The sequence below is a fragment of the Paracoccidioides lutzii genome (assembly GCF_000150705.2).
Source record: "Paracoccidioides lutzii Pb01 unplaced genomic scaffold supercont2.8, whole genome shotgun sequence".
In the NCBI taxonomy this organism is placed as follows: domain Eukaryota; kingdom Fungi; phylum Ascomycota; class Eurotiomycetes; order Onygenales; family Ajellomycetaceae; genus Paracoccidioides; species Paracoccidioides lutzii.
In genome coordinates, this window is record NW_015440954.1 from 206046 (window position 1) to 218143 (window position 12098).

Below are 12098 nucleotides of genomic sequence, written 5' to 3' on the forward strand. Positions count from 1 at the left end.
TTATTATATAAATTATATTAGTTAAACAAAAAATTAAAATATAAAACTTTATTATGAAGATTTAATTAATTGCTTTGACAAGGTGCTATAAGGGGCTGAACCCCTAGATTCGCTCTGGCTGGCTGACTCAGCCTAGCCATCGTTTGCACGTGCGCACGTGATCATGCTACGCGAGCTTGCTTAAGCTCGTGTTCTCATCTCATTCTTTTCTTCCCTTTCCCAAGCAATTCGTCCTTGTTATATAGGAGGACTAGCCTCTAGTTCTTAGAGCTTAATCCTCTACAGGTGCAAAGAAGCTGCTCACTAGAAGCTTAGTTAGCTGCTGCTCAGCAAGCCTAAGTGATGAAGAACACTCAATTAACTAGTCAACTATGTAGCAAGCTAAGCAAGTCTTTGATGCTTCTTAACGCTTGTAAACAACTATCGACTGCTCATATCATTGATCTGTTTAACACAACTCTCACGAAGAGAAGAATGTAGTAAGAAAGCTGATCAGGGGAATTCTACATCACCCTTCTCAACCCGATCATAATTGGATTATGTGTTTGATAGGGAATTCTTTCAAAGGCCTTCTGCTGGCAATTCCTTCATAGCTTCTTTAATTTCCTCATCTTCATCCTTATGATTCTCATGTTCCGGTCGGGCTATTAAGCTACAATCATGATTTTTGAATTGTTAATAATATTTTAATACGAACTATTCAGTCTAATAGACATATGATCTTTATAACATTTAAATACATTAGAGTGTTGTTGGAAATTTGTGAATTTCATAGACTAGCTGAGAAGTGGTAGGAAGCGTGCGTTGAGTGGCAGATTACGTTGTAGCATAACAATTAATGGAAAAGAATGGAGAAAGAGAAAAAAGGTATTATTCGATGAAGCATAGGAAATGATGTATCTAGTATAGGAGGAGAAGAAGAATATTTCGAATAGGCAGCAGGTATAGAGAGACAACATCCTCAATTCCCCATTAACAGGGCGCATCAGGCACCACGGATGTAATTCCATTCTCTTCCCTTTCTTTAGGGACGCCGTTAACGCGGCCCCATCGATGAGCTTTGTCCCTTAAATCTGGGATCACATGCAGGAAGATCAGATTGCTCGCCCAGCTATTGAACGTGTCTCTGAAGATATTGTTTCTAGGACTAGCCCCGAGCGAAGTTGCTTTCATTATCGAGCCAACCATCGTAGTTGTGATCGCATAATGGCCTCTTTCCAGTCGTTTGATGGCAATCGAGGCAACTTTGTCGGGTGTTTGGGGCTTGTCGGCCTCTTCGAGGTATTTCGTAAGAGATGGCTTCACCTTCTGTTCTTCGACAAATCCGCGGCTCAGGATGCCCATCGGGAAAACAATATGAACTCTCACATCCGCAGTGGGGGCTGGGATGGACGGATTCCTTCTGGCGCCATTGTAAACCTCGATCTCCTGACTCAGAGTGTCCGCAAGCGCGCGTATCGCCGATTTTGCTGGACTATAAGGTCCGTACCCGGTAATCGGCACGAAGGTTGCGGTGGAGCTGGTGAAGATCAGATGGCGCCGAGGAGTTTTCTCTGGAGACTGACCAGGAGGGCCTGATGCTAGCCATAGTTTCAAAATGGCATGAGCTGTAAATGCTGAGGTCCAATAGTTTGTATCCATCTGCGATTTAAGGGTCTCCGGATCGGTATTTACGAAAAACCCGGGTATACACTTCCCCGCGCAGCACCAAACGATGTCTGGACAAATTCCACCATTAAACTCGGTAACCTCAGCCATGACTCGCTCCGATTCTTTAGGGTCGATCAAGTCCGCCTGGATCCAATGGAATTTCTGGCCGCACACATGGGGTGCAATGGTCTAAACATGATTTCTCCCCTCATTAGTATTTATATATATATATATACACATATATATAGAGCAGGCTCAAGCTAGTGTGTTTGAGTGAGCTTACATTCATGGCATCAAAGACAGCTTGTAGTTTAGTCACATCGCGTCCCACGACAGTCACACTGGCACCCTTCTTGGCCAACTCCATGGCTACGCTTTTGCCCATGCCATCCGAACCGCCCGTGATAACGGCCATCTGTGTTGGCACCCCGTTAGCTCTTTGGTGCCCAGGGGCGCGGACAGTGAATAGGGAATAGGAAACGCGACGAGTACATACCCTCCCCTGCACCACAAAATGGTTGAGAGATCTGAAGTAGTCAAACATACTGAGTAAGTATAGGGAGAATATCAAAAGAACGACTGCAGTGATCAGTTGGGGAGTTGACAGGGACAAGCCAAAGGCCGCCGCAGTGATGGAAGATAACAGGTCTGGCATGGTTGGCGAAGGGGCAGGTGCAACGTTATGGGTTTGAAATGTTCCTTCTGTGGCATGTCGCTGTTTGTCGCTGGTCGCGGTTTGCAGGCTTCACCCGGGGGAGGGAAGAGCTGGCAACAATGGGGCGTCTGGTGGCTGCAGATAGCTAAGCTGCGCGCTGGATTGGGGGGGGGGGGTACCTCACGGTACGCTGCTAGGCCCCCGGAGGTAGAAAGTATATGTATGGTAGGGTAGGTTAATTCCAGTGTATCGCAATGGCCTTGTTCGCATGTATCCTTATCCTCTGTCTCTCCCGAAGCGGGTCGAATGTCAACAAGACGCAGCCTTGATTGATGGCGAGTGCCGACTGCAGAGCTCCGGGGTAACAGGGCCCAGATGCCAACCCTGGCCGCTTGTTAAAAACAATTATAGAACGATGCCAAGTATGCAAAAGGAAGATAAAAAGGACCAGGGCCCCTTCAACAACGCGGTTGGGACCTGCGCTTGGCCTAATTGGGACTAGCATCGATTTCTGGTTCTACGCAGCATATATATATATATATATATATATTTTGTTTTGACATGTTCATCAATTAATTAATATCAGTTCGGGCATATAGAGAAACAAAATTCAATTACATATCCCTGGTCTTATTAATCAATCACTTGTCGTGATGGGCAAGAAAAGAAAGGCCGGCAAGCTCTCCTCCTTGAAGCAATCTGCTCCCGATCAAAACTTCACGTTTGCAGCCGATGCGCGCTTCGACGATTCGCAGGACGAGTTCGAGCAGGGTCGGGATCGTATTCTTTTGGAAGAAACCCCGGAGGCAAAGAGGAGGCGGAAACTACAGGAGCAAGGTAATATTTTTACCTTCGGGCTTAATTTTCGTGGAGAGTTATTAACATGTTGTTTTGTAGAAGAGTTCTTTCAACCGTCCGACGAAGAAGTCCTGCGGTACCAGTCTGAATCAATAGACGATGAAGAATTTGGCGATGACGGTGACGACGACGACGACGACGACGACGACGACGAGGAGGAGGAGGAAGGGAGAGATGAGGAAGAAGTCATCAAGGGATGGGGTTCGTCTAAAAAGGACTACTACGATGCAGATATTATTGAAACAGAGGCAGGTGCTTTCGAAGAGGAGGCAGAGGCCAAAAAGATCCAGCAACAGCGGCTGCAGGCTCTCAACGAGGCGGATTTCGGGTTCGACGAAGCTGAATGGGCCGCTTCGGGGAATTCTGCTGAACTGGATCACAAGGCAGAGAATAATGTTGTCACGGAGGTTTTGCCTGAGTTGCAGGTGACTGATGATATGAGTGTTGACGAACGACGGAAGATTCTAAACCAACGATACCCCGAATTCGAGCCGTTGTCAAAAGCATTTCTCTCGCTTCAACACGTTCACGATGAGCTTGCTGCTACAACTAAGAGTCTTGGAAACATGGAAGATCATGAAGGTGACTCCATTCCTCTACCTGTGATTAAATTTCGCGCACTCTCTGCTTATTTGGGAGCTATCAGCATGTACTTTTTTCTTTTGACATCCCCTTCAAGAAATGGAGAATCGCGTTTGGCAATGCCGCCTGCTGAGCTAAGAGATCACCCGATCATGGCCACACTGATTAACTGCAAGAAGCAATGGGACGAAGTAGAGGATATCCAACAAGTCGAGGAATCTGAAATGGAATCGGATTACAACCATGCTGATGACCAGATCCCGCACGCACAAGCACCGGAAACCGAAATCACGGAAACAAAGAAGAAGCCCGCTGAACCCATTCCTGTGACCAAACATAAGAGAACAAAGGCCCAAAAAGCCGTAGAAGATGCTAAAGCTATGGCAGAAAAGAAACGAACCGAAAAACTCCACCAGACTGAAGCTGAACTGGCCGACCTCTCTAAACTGCTAGATTCCCGAACAATTAAAAAGCTATCCAAGCAAACTCAAAAGACCAAACCACGGCAAGACGATGACTCAGACTTCGGTGACGAAACCACCCTCAACGCCCATGAAGCCGAAGAAAAAGCCAAGAAGAGAAAATCCCTTCGTTTCTATACCTCAGAAATTGCACAGAAGGCCAACAAACGTGGCACTGCTGGTCGTGACGCTGGCGGCGATGCAGACCTGCCATACCGGGAGAGGCTAAAGGATCGCCAAGCTCGTCTAAATGCCCAGGCAGAGAAGAGAGGCAAACGGACTCCTCCTGACAACCTCAACGACCTTGGGGGAAACAGCGAGGAGGACGATCGCCGTCTTGCTAAGGAAGCGAGAGGTGACAAGGGTGGAGCAGGCTCCGACTCAGACGATTACTATGACATGGTCGCTGCGCGGTCGCAGCAGGAGAAAGCGGAGAAGAAGAAACTTGCGGAGGCCCAAGCCCAAGCTGTTCGCAAAGGTGGACGTGTTGAGACCCAAGAGGAAATTGGGGAGGATGGCAAGCGAGCCATTACGTACGCGATTGAGAAGAATAGGGGTTTGGCGCCGAAGAGGAGTAAGGATGTGCGGAATCCGAGAGTTAAGAAGAGGAAGAAGTATGAGGAGAAGAAGAAGAAGTTGGGGAGTATTAGGCAGATTTATAAGGGTGGTGAAGGGCGTGGTGGCTACGGTGGAGAGCTCACTGGCATCAAGACTAATTTGGTCAAGAGCGTCAAGTTGTAGTTGAACGGTGGGAATTAGGTGGTGTGGGTGTGAGGTTTGTTATTAGTTCGTTAGACAATTCCGTCGTAATGCTACTCAAATGACAATATACCATCTCTTGGAATATAATGGGGTTGATGAAAGTTGCTTCTTTTTCTTCAACGTAAGCTAATATATGAGCTAAAGATTCAGAGCAATACATGCGAAGTAGTGATATAGCTGAGACAAGATATTACTTTCAACATTTGTCTAGACGAGCTAACTTGGAGCTTGCTGGGCAGAAAAAATAGTAAACATATAATGGAAGTCCCTTTTATAGATACTCGTCCGCACGTCCTTTGATGAAAAGTGGTTTCACGGCACTCAATTTAAGGGGTAACCTCACATAAGCCCACCCATTACAGTGCTATCATAACTGTCACCTATAATATTCTCGAGCAAAACTTCGGGGCGCTCATAACCTTCGCTCCCCGGACCCCAAGCAGCTTCTGTTCTCGAAAAGTCCGCTGCGAGGAATCTCCTCGCTATGCTCTCCTATTTTTAAGTTTAGCATCAACTAAGCTTGTGCACAATCTCCGCTTCATGACCTACAGATTCTTCAAGTACCTCTATTTCACCTGCAGACATCTTTGCGCAAATGACCACAAGGTCTTCACCACGGGCAACGAGAGTACCAATTTCGTTTGCTCGTGCGATTATCGCTGGATCAATGCCATTCAATGCTGCACAGCTGTGGTAGGCCCCGTCAATACGGTATCAACAAGATGTCAGTAAAAGAGGAATGCAAAACGTACTTGGTCCCAAAACTGGCATTGCTACGACCGGACCGGAAACTGGTAACACATATATTAAGAACCAACGTCAGGTTTCCGCGGACAAATGCATGTTCAGAGCGTCAGCACTCAACTTGTATAAGTACGTGACCTGATTTTCCACATCCCTCGCAGTCGGATCAACTTGTACTTCCATATACCCAAAGCCAAGCTCCCTTCTTGGTGGTAGAAATCCGTTCTCGAATATTTCGTGGAAGTGGGTTGCAGCCAGCACCTTTGGCCTCTTCTCACCCAGACTCAGCAAGTGTTCAAATAATCCACAGGCAAGGCCGGCGCCATCTATGCAGCCCCCATTAGATATAGGTCAGTAATAGGTAATTTTCTAAATCAGCCGGGGAATGTAGCAAACCAGTTGACTCTGTTCCCTTGCCAAATTCGTCGACTATAATAAGGCTTCGCTCGGTTGCGAGGGTCAATGCATAGGATATTTGCTGCAAGTCGATCATAAAGGAGCTCTGAGCCTATTTAACATCAGCATACTGTGGAAATATTTCTTTAATAACAGGAACACATCTTGCCTTGGACACAGTTTCCCTCGTTGCTATCCGGGTTAGTATTTTATCTGTGACTCCAATTCTAGCACTTTCTGCAGGGACGAAACTGGAAACACAGATCAGTTTATAAAATGACATGAGGATTTCGCTAGGGTATGACAAAATTACCTCCCAATGTGTGCCATGTACACAATTAGAGCCACCCAGAATGTTGTCAGCTTAACTCGTTTGTTGGGATTATTTACGAGGAGACAAACCTGTTTCAAATAAACACTTTTTCCAGAGTAGTTTGGGCCTGTCAGCAAAAGCATACTTGGGCCCTGAGTTTCAACAATGACATCTGAATCTTCCAGGAGTGGAGCAGAAGGGCTTGGGGATTGTCCCTCTCCTTCGCTTCCACCAACGATGAGGGTATCATTTGGGATAAATGTAGGAACGGTAACTTCATGCAAAAGATGGCTATATTCAGTCAGCAACAAAACAATTACCATTGAGCGAAGGCGGGGCTCCTCACCGCCCGCCCTTGATTATGATACTGTTGTCCTGCGTCATCTGTGGTCGTATAAGCTTGTATAAGCTAGCCCCTTGAACGAGAGCTAGAAGGCTGCAAGTTGTTAGATGATAAACAATGATGGAGGGAAGAATGCAGCATATACGCATACCTATCTAATTCTCCGCATATATCTGAGGCTTCCACAAGCGTATTTTCATATTGAAGGACGTTTTGTGCCATCTCGTAGACGATTTCAATTTCCTTTTCTAGGAGGGATTAGTGATCAGTGTTGAGTCGGGTTCACGATTCTTACCACAAATCAGCCCGTAGATGTCTCCAAACCTTTCGTCCATTTCTCGCATGCGGTAATCTTTGAAGTAAACTCGATTTTCCGTAGTAAATATTTGGTCCCACGGCTGATTTCCGCCATTGTAAACGGCTCTACCTCTTTCATCGAGTGGCATAGCAATATTGAACCCAAGTTGGGGAAAGTAAATGACATTAAGGTCATTACTTAGTCTTTCGGGGATGGTGCTAGCAATATTTATGGTCACCTGGTTGAGCAAATTGTCCAGGCCATTGTATGTTTCCTTGAGATTGTCTAGTTCTCGATCCATCCTTTGCTTGACAACAGTTCGATGCTCCTCAATCGAGCTTTGAAGGTCGACCTTGTTGGGCATGAGCCATCTAAGTTAACTTTTATGCTGCTGGGGACCCCACTTACTGTTTCATGTATGATTCTCCCAACCTGATGCAGAATAGCTACATCCAGTTTATCGAGAACCTGGGCCCTGGGTCAGATAATTCATATATGATTCCTGAGAACTCTTACCTTCGCATGTATGTCCAGATTTTCTGCACCTGTAACCGTTCGTATCGTTTCGCGCACATCTATAGCGTGAAAAGCAAACTACAAAATCCCCAATTAGCATAGAAGTACAATATCAGCAATCACACCAGGGACAGACTTCCAAAAGCGTTGCCCAAACGCCACTTTTGAACACTTTGAACTTGGCATTTCCCGAACTGATACCCTTTCTTACATGCACCATCACTGGACGTAAATTCTTTATCCCTCTCAAGCTTTTTGCAAGCTTTTCGATAGCCACGTCATTGTCGGAACGCAGATATGTGCTTATAAAGTCATGTCTCTCTCTTATACATGCGAGATCCGTGCTAGGGCGAAGAAACTTTCGTCTTAACCCAGCCTTTCCCTGAGGCGTCCTAGCAAAATGATGGAAAAGGCCAAATATTGACAGGCTCTCTTTAGACCCAGATGAAGTCTTTCCAGGCCCTTGGTTAAATGCGTTGGGATGAGACTCAGATTGGATCACCTGGAGCGACGTGAGTGTATCCGTATTGGCAAACCTTCAGAAACGTCAGTGATAAGGCCAAAATTAGGAAAATTACAATAACCTACATTGTTCCTTTCAGGCTCCGTATTTCAACGGACTGAACGTCAAATCCTTCATTCCCGGAGTGGTCTCGCGATAAGCACTCTGCTGCACGTTTTCTCTGCAAGTACGTAACGATAGCACCGGCGCACCCAATAGATATACGATTGTTCATGTCAATAAAACCAGAAAGGTTTAGTAACTTTCCCTGTTGATCGGTAAAGCCCAGATCGGTTTCGCCACCATTTTGATTCAGCGAAAAGGCATCGCTAGGGACAAGAAATTGTGTATCGCCTCTACTTGGGTCAAGTCGAAGGCTAGCAAGCTTGAGCTTTGCACACTCGAAGCTAAACTCCTGTACTGGTCTAACATCGACGTGATAGGGCAGTTGGAATTGATCATCTGATAAACGACCTTGTAAGCAAAGAACAAATGATAGCCACTAGCAAAGGGAATAGTTACCACCGTCCACTTGAAGATCTTGCGCACCCTGTTTCAATGCGTCTGTGTTTTGGTCTGCACGAGTTGAGAGCAGAACCAGTGTTGGTTCCACATCAAGCTTTACTGCCAAAAACAAAATCAGACCGGCAGCCATAACGGGATTGAAAAGGAGGGGGGGAAATACTCACACATCTCAATTATCTCCTGTCCCCCAGAAGCAATATCCTCAAGTAGATATATCTTTGCCTCGTTCGCGACATAATAGCAACAACCAACACTTCCCCTTTCTTTCATGTCCAAAGCCATCACCACCTGACACAGGTCTTCATTTTCATCCTGCTCCTTCTCACAGCCATTGACCTGTTCCGGACCAAATTCACTTAATATTTCGTTAGTAGCAGAATTCTCAGTGCGTACCGCAGTTAAGGACGCCCCCGCAGATGATGCTATCCGATCACGTCTACTGTCAGAGTTCTGGTTGAATGATGATCGTTGGTGGTGCCTCGTTACCAGATGTTGGCTACCACGAGAGGAACCGAATTTCCCTCTCCTCCTCCTTGAGGGTGACGACGCCATCGTTTAAAAGGTAAATGTGAGACCTGGCGTGGTATCATGAGAAAGTTTGGGGGTTGGGTTAGAAGAGAGATAGCCCCGGAGCCCTGGAGGGGAGTAACTACCCCGATTAGGCAAAAAATTTATAACTGCAACCTAACAGCATCGAGGTCACGGGCTCTGCACTTAAGCAGACCATTTTGATCTTGTGCAGAGATGGTGGCATTTGAGGAACATTTGCGAGTATAGGCACAGTATCTAGATTTTGAAAGATCAGAGATATTTAGTACATGTAGTATAATACAGAGTGTAGTGGTTATAGAACCCACGTTTTGTTCAAAATGTGATGTCACATTCACGTTTTAAGAAGACCCCGACCTGAATGGAGATGCAACCAGTAATGAAACAAAAAGAGGAAAAAGAAAGAAAGAAAGAAATATCAATACAAGTAATGCACAGACATTATGTAGCTTCTTCAGTTGCGACGTTGAGACCAGACTTGTCAGCGTTGAGAGTGACATGCGCCACCTGGCCAGTAGTAACTTGCCCCCTGATTATTTTGTCCGCTAGACGATTGCCGATTTCTTTCGCAATAAGTCTGTTCAAGGGACGAGCTCCATATCGTGGATCGTATCCCTTGTCACAAAGCCAGCCTTTCACACCATCATCTACCTTCAAGGTTATTCTTCGATCATCCAGCCTCAGTTGAAGTTCTCGCAACCTAATGTCTACAATATCCCGCAGCGCTTTTCTTGAGAGTCTCTTGAAAATAATGAACTCATCAATCCTGTTCAAAAATTCAGGAGGATATGACGTCTGAACTGTAGCCATAACAGCTGATTTTATCTCCGTCGAAACCTCCTCTCCAAGGGTAGGATCGGAGCCAACAAGAATTTCTGCACCAAGGTTAGATGTTAACACGATCAGAGTGTTCCGGAAGTCGATTTTATGACCCTGGGCGTCAGTGAGGAAGCCTTCGTCTAGAACCTGAAGCAGAAGTGCTGATATATCGCGATGGGCCTTCTCGAATTCATCGAAGAGTAATACGGCGTAGGGTTTCCTTCTGACGGCTTCTGTTAATTGACCGGCATCCTCATACCCAACATATCCGGCAGGAGAGCCGATAAGGCGACTAACAGTATGTTTTTCCTGAAATTCGCTCATATCAAACCGTAAAACGGCCGATTCGGTCGAAAATAGGAAGCCTGCCATCTTTTTGCAAAGTTCTGTTTTACCAACTCCCGTTGGTCCCAAGAACATAAAAGATGCTAATGGCCGATTTTCTCCGCTAAGCCCAGCTCTTTGCATACGAACAGCATTAGCCACGGCACAGAGCGCTTCATCCTGCCCACGGACTGACTGTCTTAAAGTGTCTTCCATGTGGATAAGTTTCTCAACCTCTCCGGCCATCAACTTGTTAACCGGAATGCCTGTAGTACGGGATACCACACCAGCTATATCATCGCTCGTCACGGAATCGTGAAGAAGCACCACGCCATCAGCTGTGGTGCTGGTTGCCGTGTCCGACCCTTCTTTTGGAAGTTTGTTCTCAAGTTTTGGAATTATCGAGTATCGTAACTCGCTGGCTTTGGCAAAATTTCCTTCGCGTTGGGCTTGCTCTAAATCTACCCTTGCACGTTCCAAATCCTCCTTGGCCTGTTTAATGGCGTCAAGTTCCGCTTTTTCCTTTTCCCAGACATCGGTAAATTCCTTGACTTCATCTTGCTTGGTTTTCAAGAGCTCTTCCAATTTCTCCCGGCGCTCCTTGCTTGGAATGTCAGTCTCCTTGCGCAGCGATTCAAGCTCGATTTGAATGGTCATAATTTGTCGGTCAAGCTCTTGAATTGCATCAGGTTTCGACTCCTGTTGTAATCGAAGAGCAGAGGCAGCCTCATCTACAAGGTCAATCGCCTTGTCCGGTAGGAAACGATCCGTAATATATCGATTGCTGTATGTAGCAGCTGCCACGAGCGCACTGTCTGTAATTCTTACACCATGATGAACTTCATATTTTTCCTTGATGCCCTCTCAATATCGATATTGTGTCAGCCACTGACGGCTCTTCAACAACGATGGGCTGAAACCGCCGAGCAAGAGCAACATCCTTTTCGATCTGACGATACTCGTTCAACGTCGTAGCACCGCAGCACTGCAGCTCACCACGGGATAAGGCAGGCTTCAGCAGGTTGCTTGCGTCAATGCTTCCCTCTGCCTTCCCGAGCCCAAGTAGCGTATGTAACTCATCCACAAATAATATAACACCCCCTTGGGCTTCTTCCACCTCCTTCAGCACTTTCTTCAGTCTTTCCTCAAAATCCCCCCTGAATTTTGCACCTGCAATAAGTTGACCCAAATCCAATGAAATGACGCGCTTATTCTTGACACTCTCTGGGACGTCCCCTCGGACAATTCTCTGGGCCAGGCCTTCGAGAATAGCGGTTTTGCCGGTGCCGGCAGATCCAATTAGGACCGGATTATTCTTTGTTCTCCTTGACAAGATTTGTATTGTCCGCTGAATTTCCCCATCTCTACCAATGACAGGATCAAGTTTGCCATCCTTTGCTCTAGCGGTAAGATCGACTCCGTATTCTTCTAGTGCAGACTTTTCCGGCTCTCCACCCATATTCATCCGATGAGTTCCGCCTGGAGGGTGTGGTCTACCGTTCGCATAATGGCGAACACCACAGAATTTATATAAGGGTACGTTTGAGAAGATCCGGAGCTGAGAAGGCCATTGTCTTAATAGTTCCGTCCGGAAAACCGGTGCTCGTGCCGGGATTCCAAATCTTGAAGCTGTTGCAGAAGCTTGAAGCAGCTGAGGACCGCAGCGTCGAAGTTTTGATCCCTGCATTGTGATATGCTGCCGACAATTATCCAAAAACGAATATCTCTAATGTGGAATCTATAAAGTATTCATACCGCTGAAAGCACAAAGAGCTCAGATCTTCCACAAAAAATACTTGGT

General features: G+C 46.2%; 4 protein-coding genes across 4 annotated transcripts; 1 reads left to right on the forward strand and 3 right to left on the reverse strand.

Annotated features, from left to right (window-relative positions):
* Positions 1-972: 972 nt before the first annotated feature.
* PAAG_03024 (3-ketodihydrosphingosine reductase tsc10) lies at positions 973-2305 on the reverse strand (the record flags this gene model as incomplete). Its single annotated transcript, XM_002794433.2, has 3 exons — positions 973-1839; positions 1934-2065; positions 2147-2305. The coding sequence occupies 3 exons, from the start codon at positions 2303-2305 to the stop codon at positions 973-975; spliced, it is 1158 nt and encodes a 385-aa protein (XP_002794479.1).
* Positions 2306-2958: 653 nt separating this feature from the next.
* On the forward strand, positions 2959-4947 carry PAAG_03025 (Sas10/Utp3 family protein; the record flags this gene model as incomplete). The annotated part of the gene is made up of 2 exons (XM_002794434.2): positions 2959-3142; positions 3203-4947. 2 exons carry the CDS (start codon positions 2959-2961, stop codon positions 4945-4947), a joined length of 1929 nt encoding a protein of 642 aa, XP_002794480.1.
* Positions 4948-5307: 360 nt separating this feature from the next.
* On the reverse strand, positions 5308-9157 carry PAAG_03026 (DNA mismatch repair protein Msh5; the record flags this gene model as incomplete). The annotated part of the gene is made up of 17 exons (XM_015844820.1): positions 5308-5460; positions 5518-5656; positions 5721-5759; positions 5834-6038; positions 6109-6214; positions 6269-6359; positions 6422-6471; positions 6511-6712; positions 6768-6857; positions 6916-7012; positions 7060-7414; positions 7471-7530; positions 7579-7656; positions 7715-8114; positions 8167-8542; positions 8603-8704; positions 8770-9157. The coding sequence occupies 17 exons, from the start codon at positions 9155-9157 to the stop codon at positions 5308-5310; spliced, it is 2931 nt and encodes a 976-aa protein (XP_015702026.1).
* Positions 9158-9595: 438 nt separating this feature from the next.
* PAAG_11679 (hypothetical protein) lies at positions 9596-11984 on the reverse strand (the record flags this gene model as incomplete). Its single annotated transcript, XM_015847280.1, has 2 exons — positions 9596-11108; positions 11191-11984. The coding sequence occupies 2 exons, from the start codon at positions 11982-11984 to the stop codon at positions 9596-9598; spliced, it is 2307 nt and encodes a 768-aa protein (XP_015703069.1).
* Between the last annotated feature and the right edge of the window lie 114 nt (positions 11985-12098).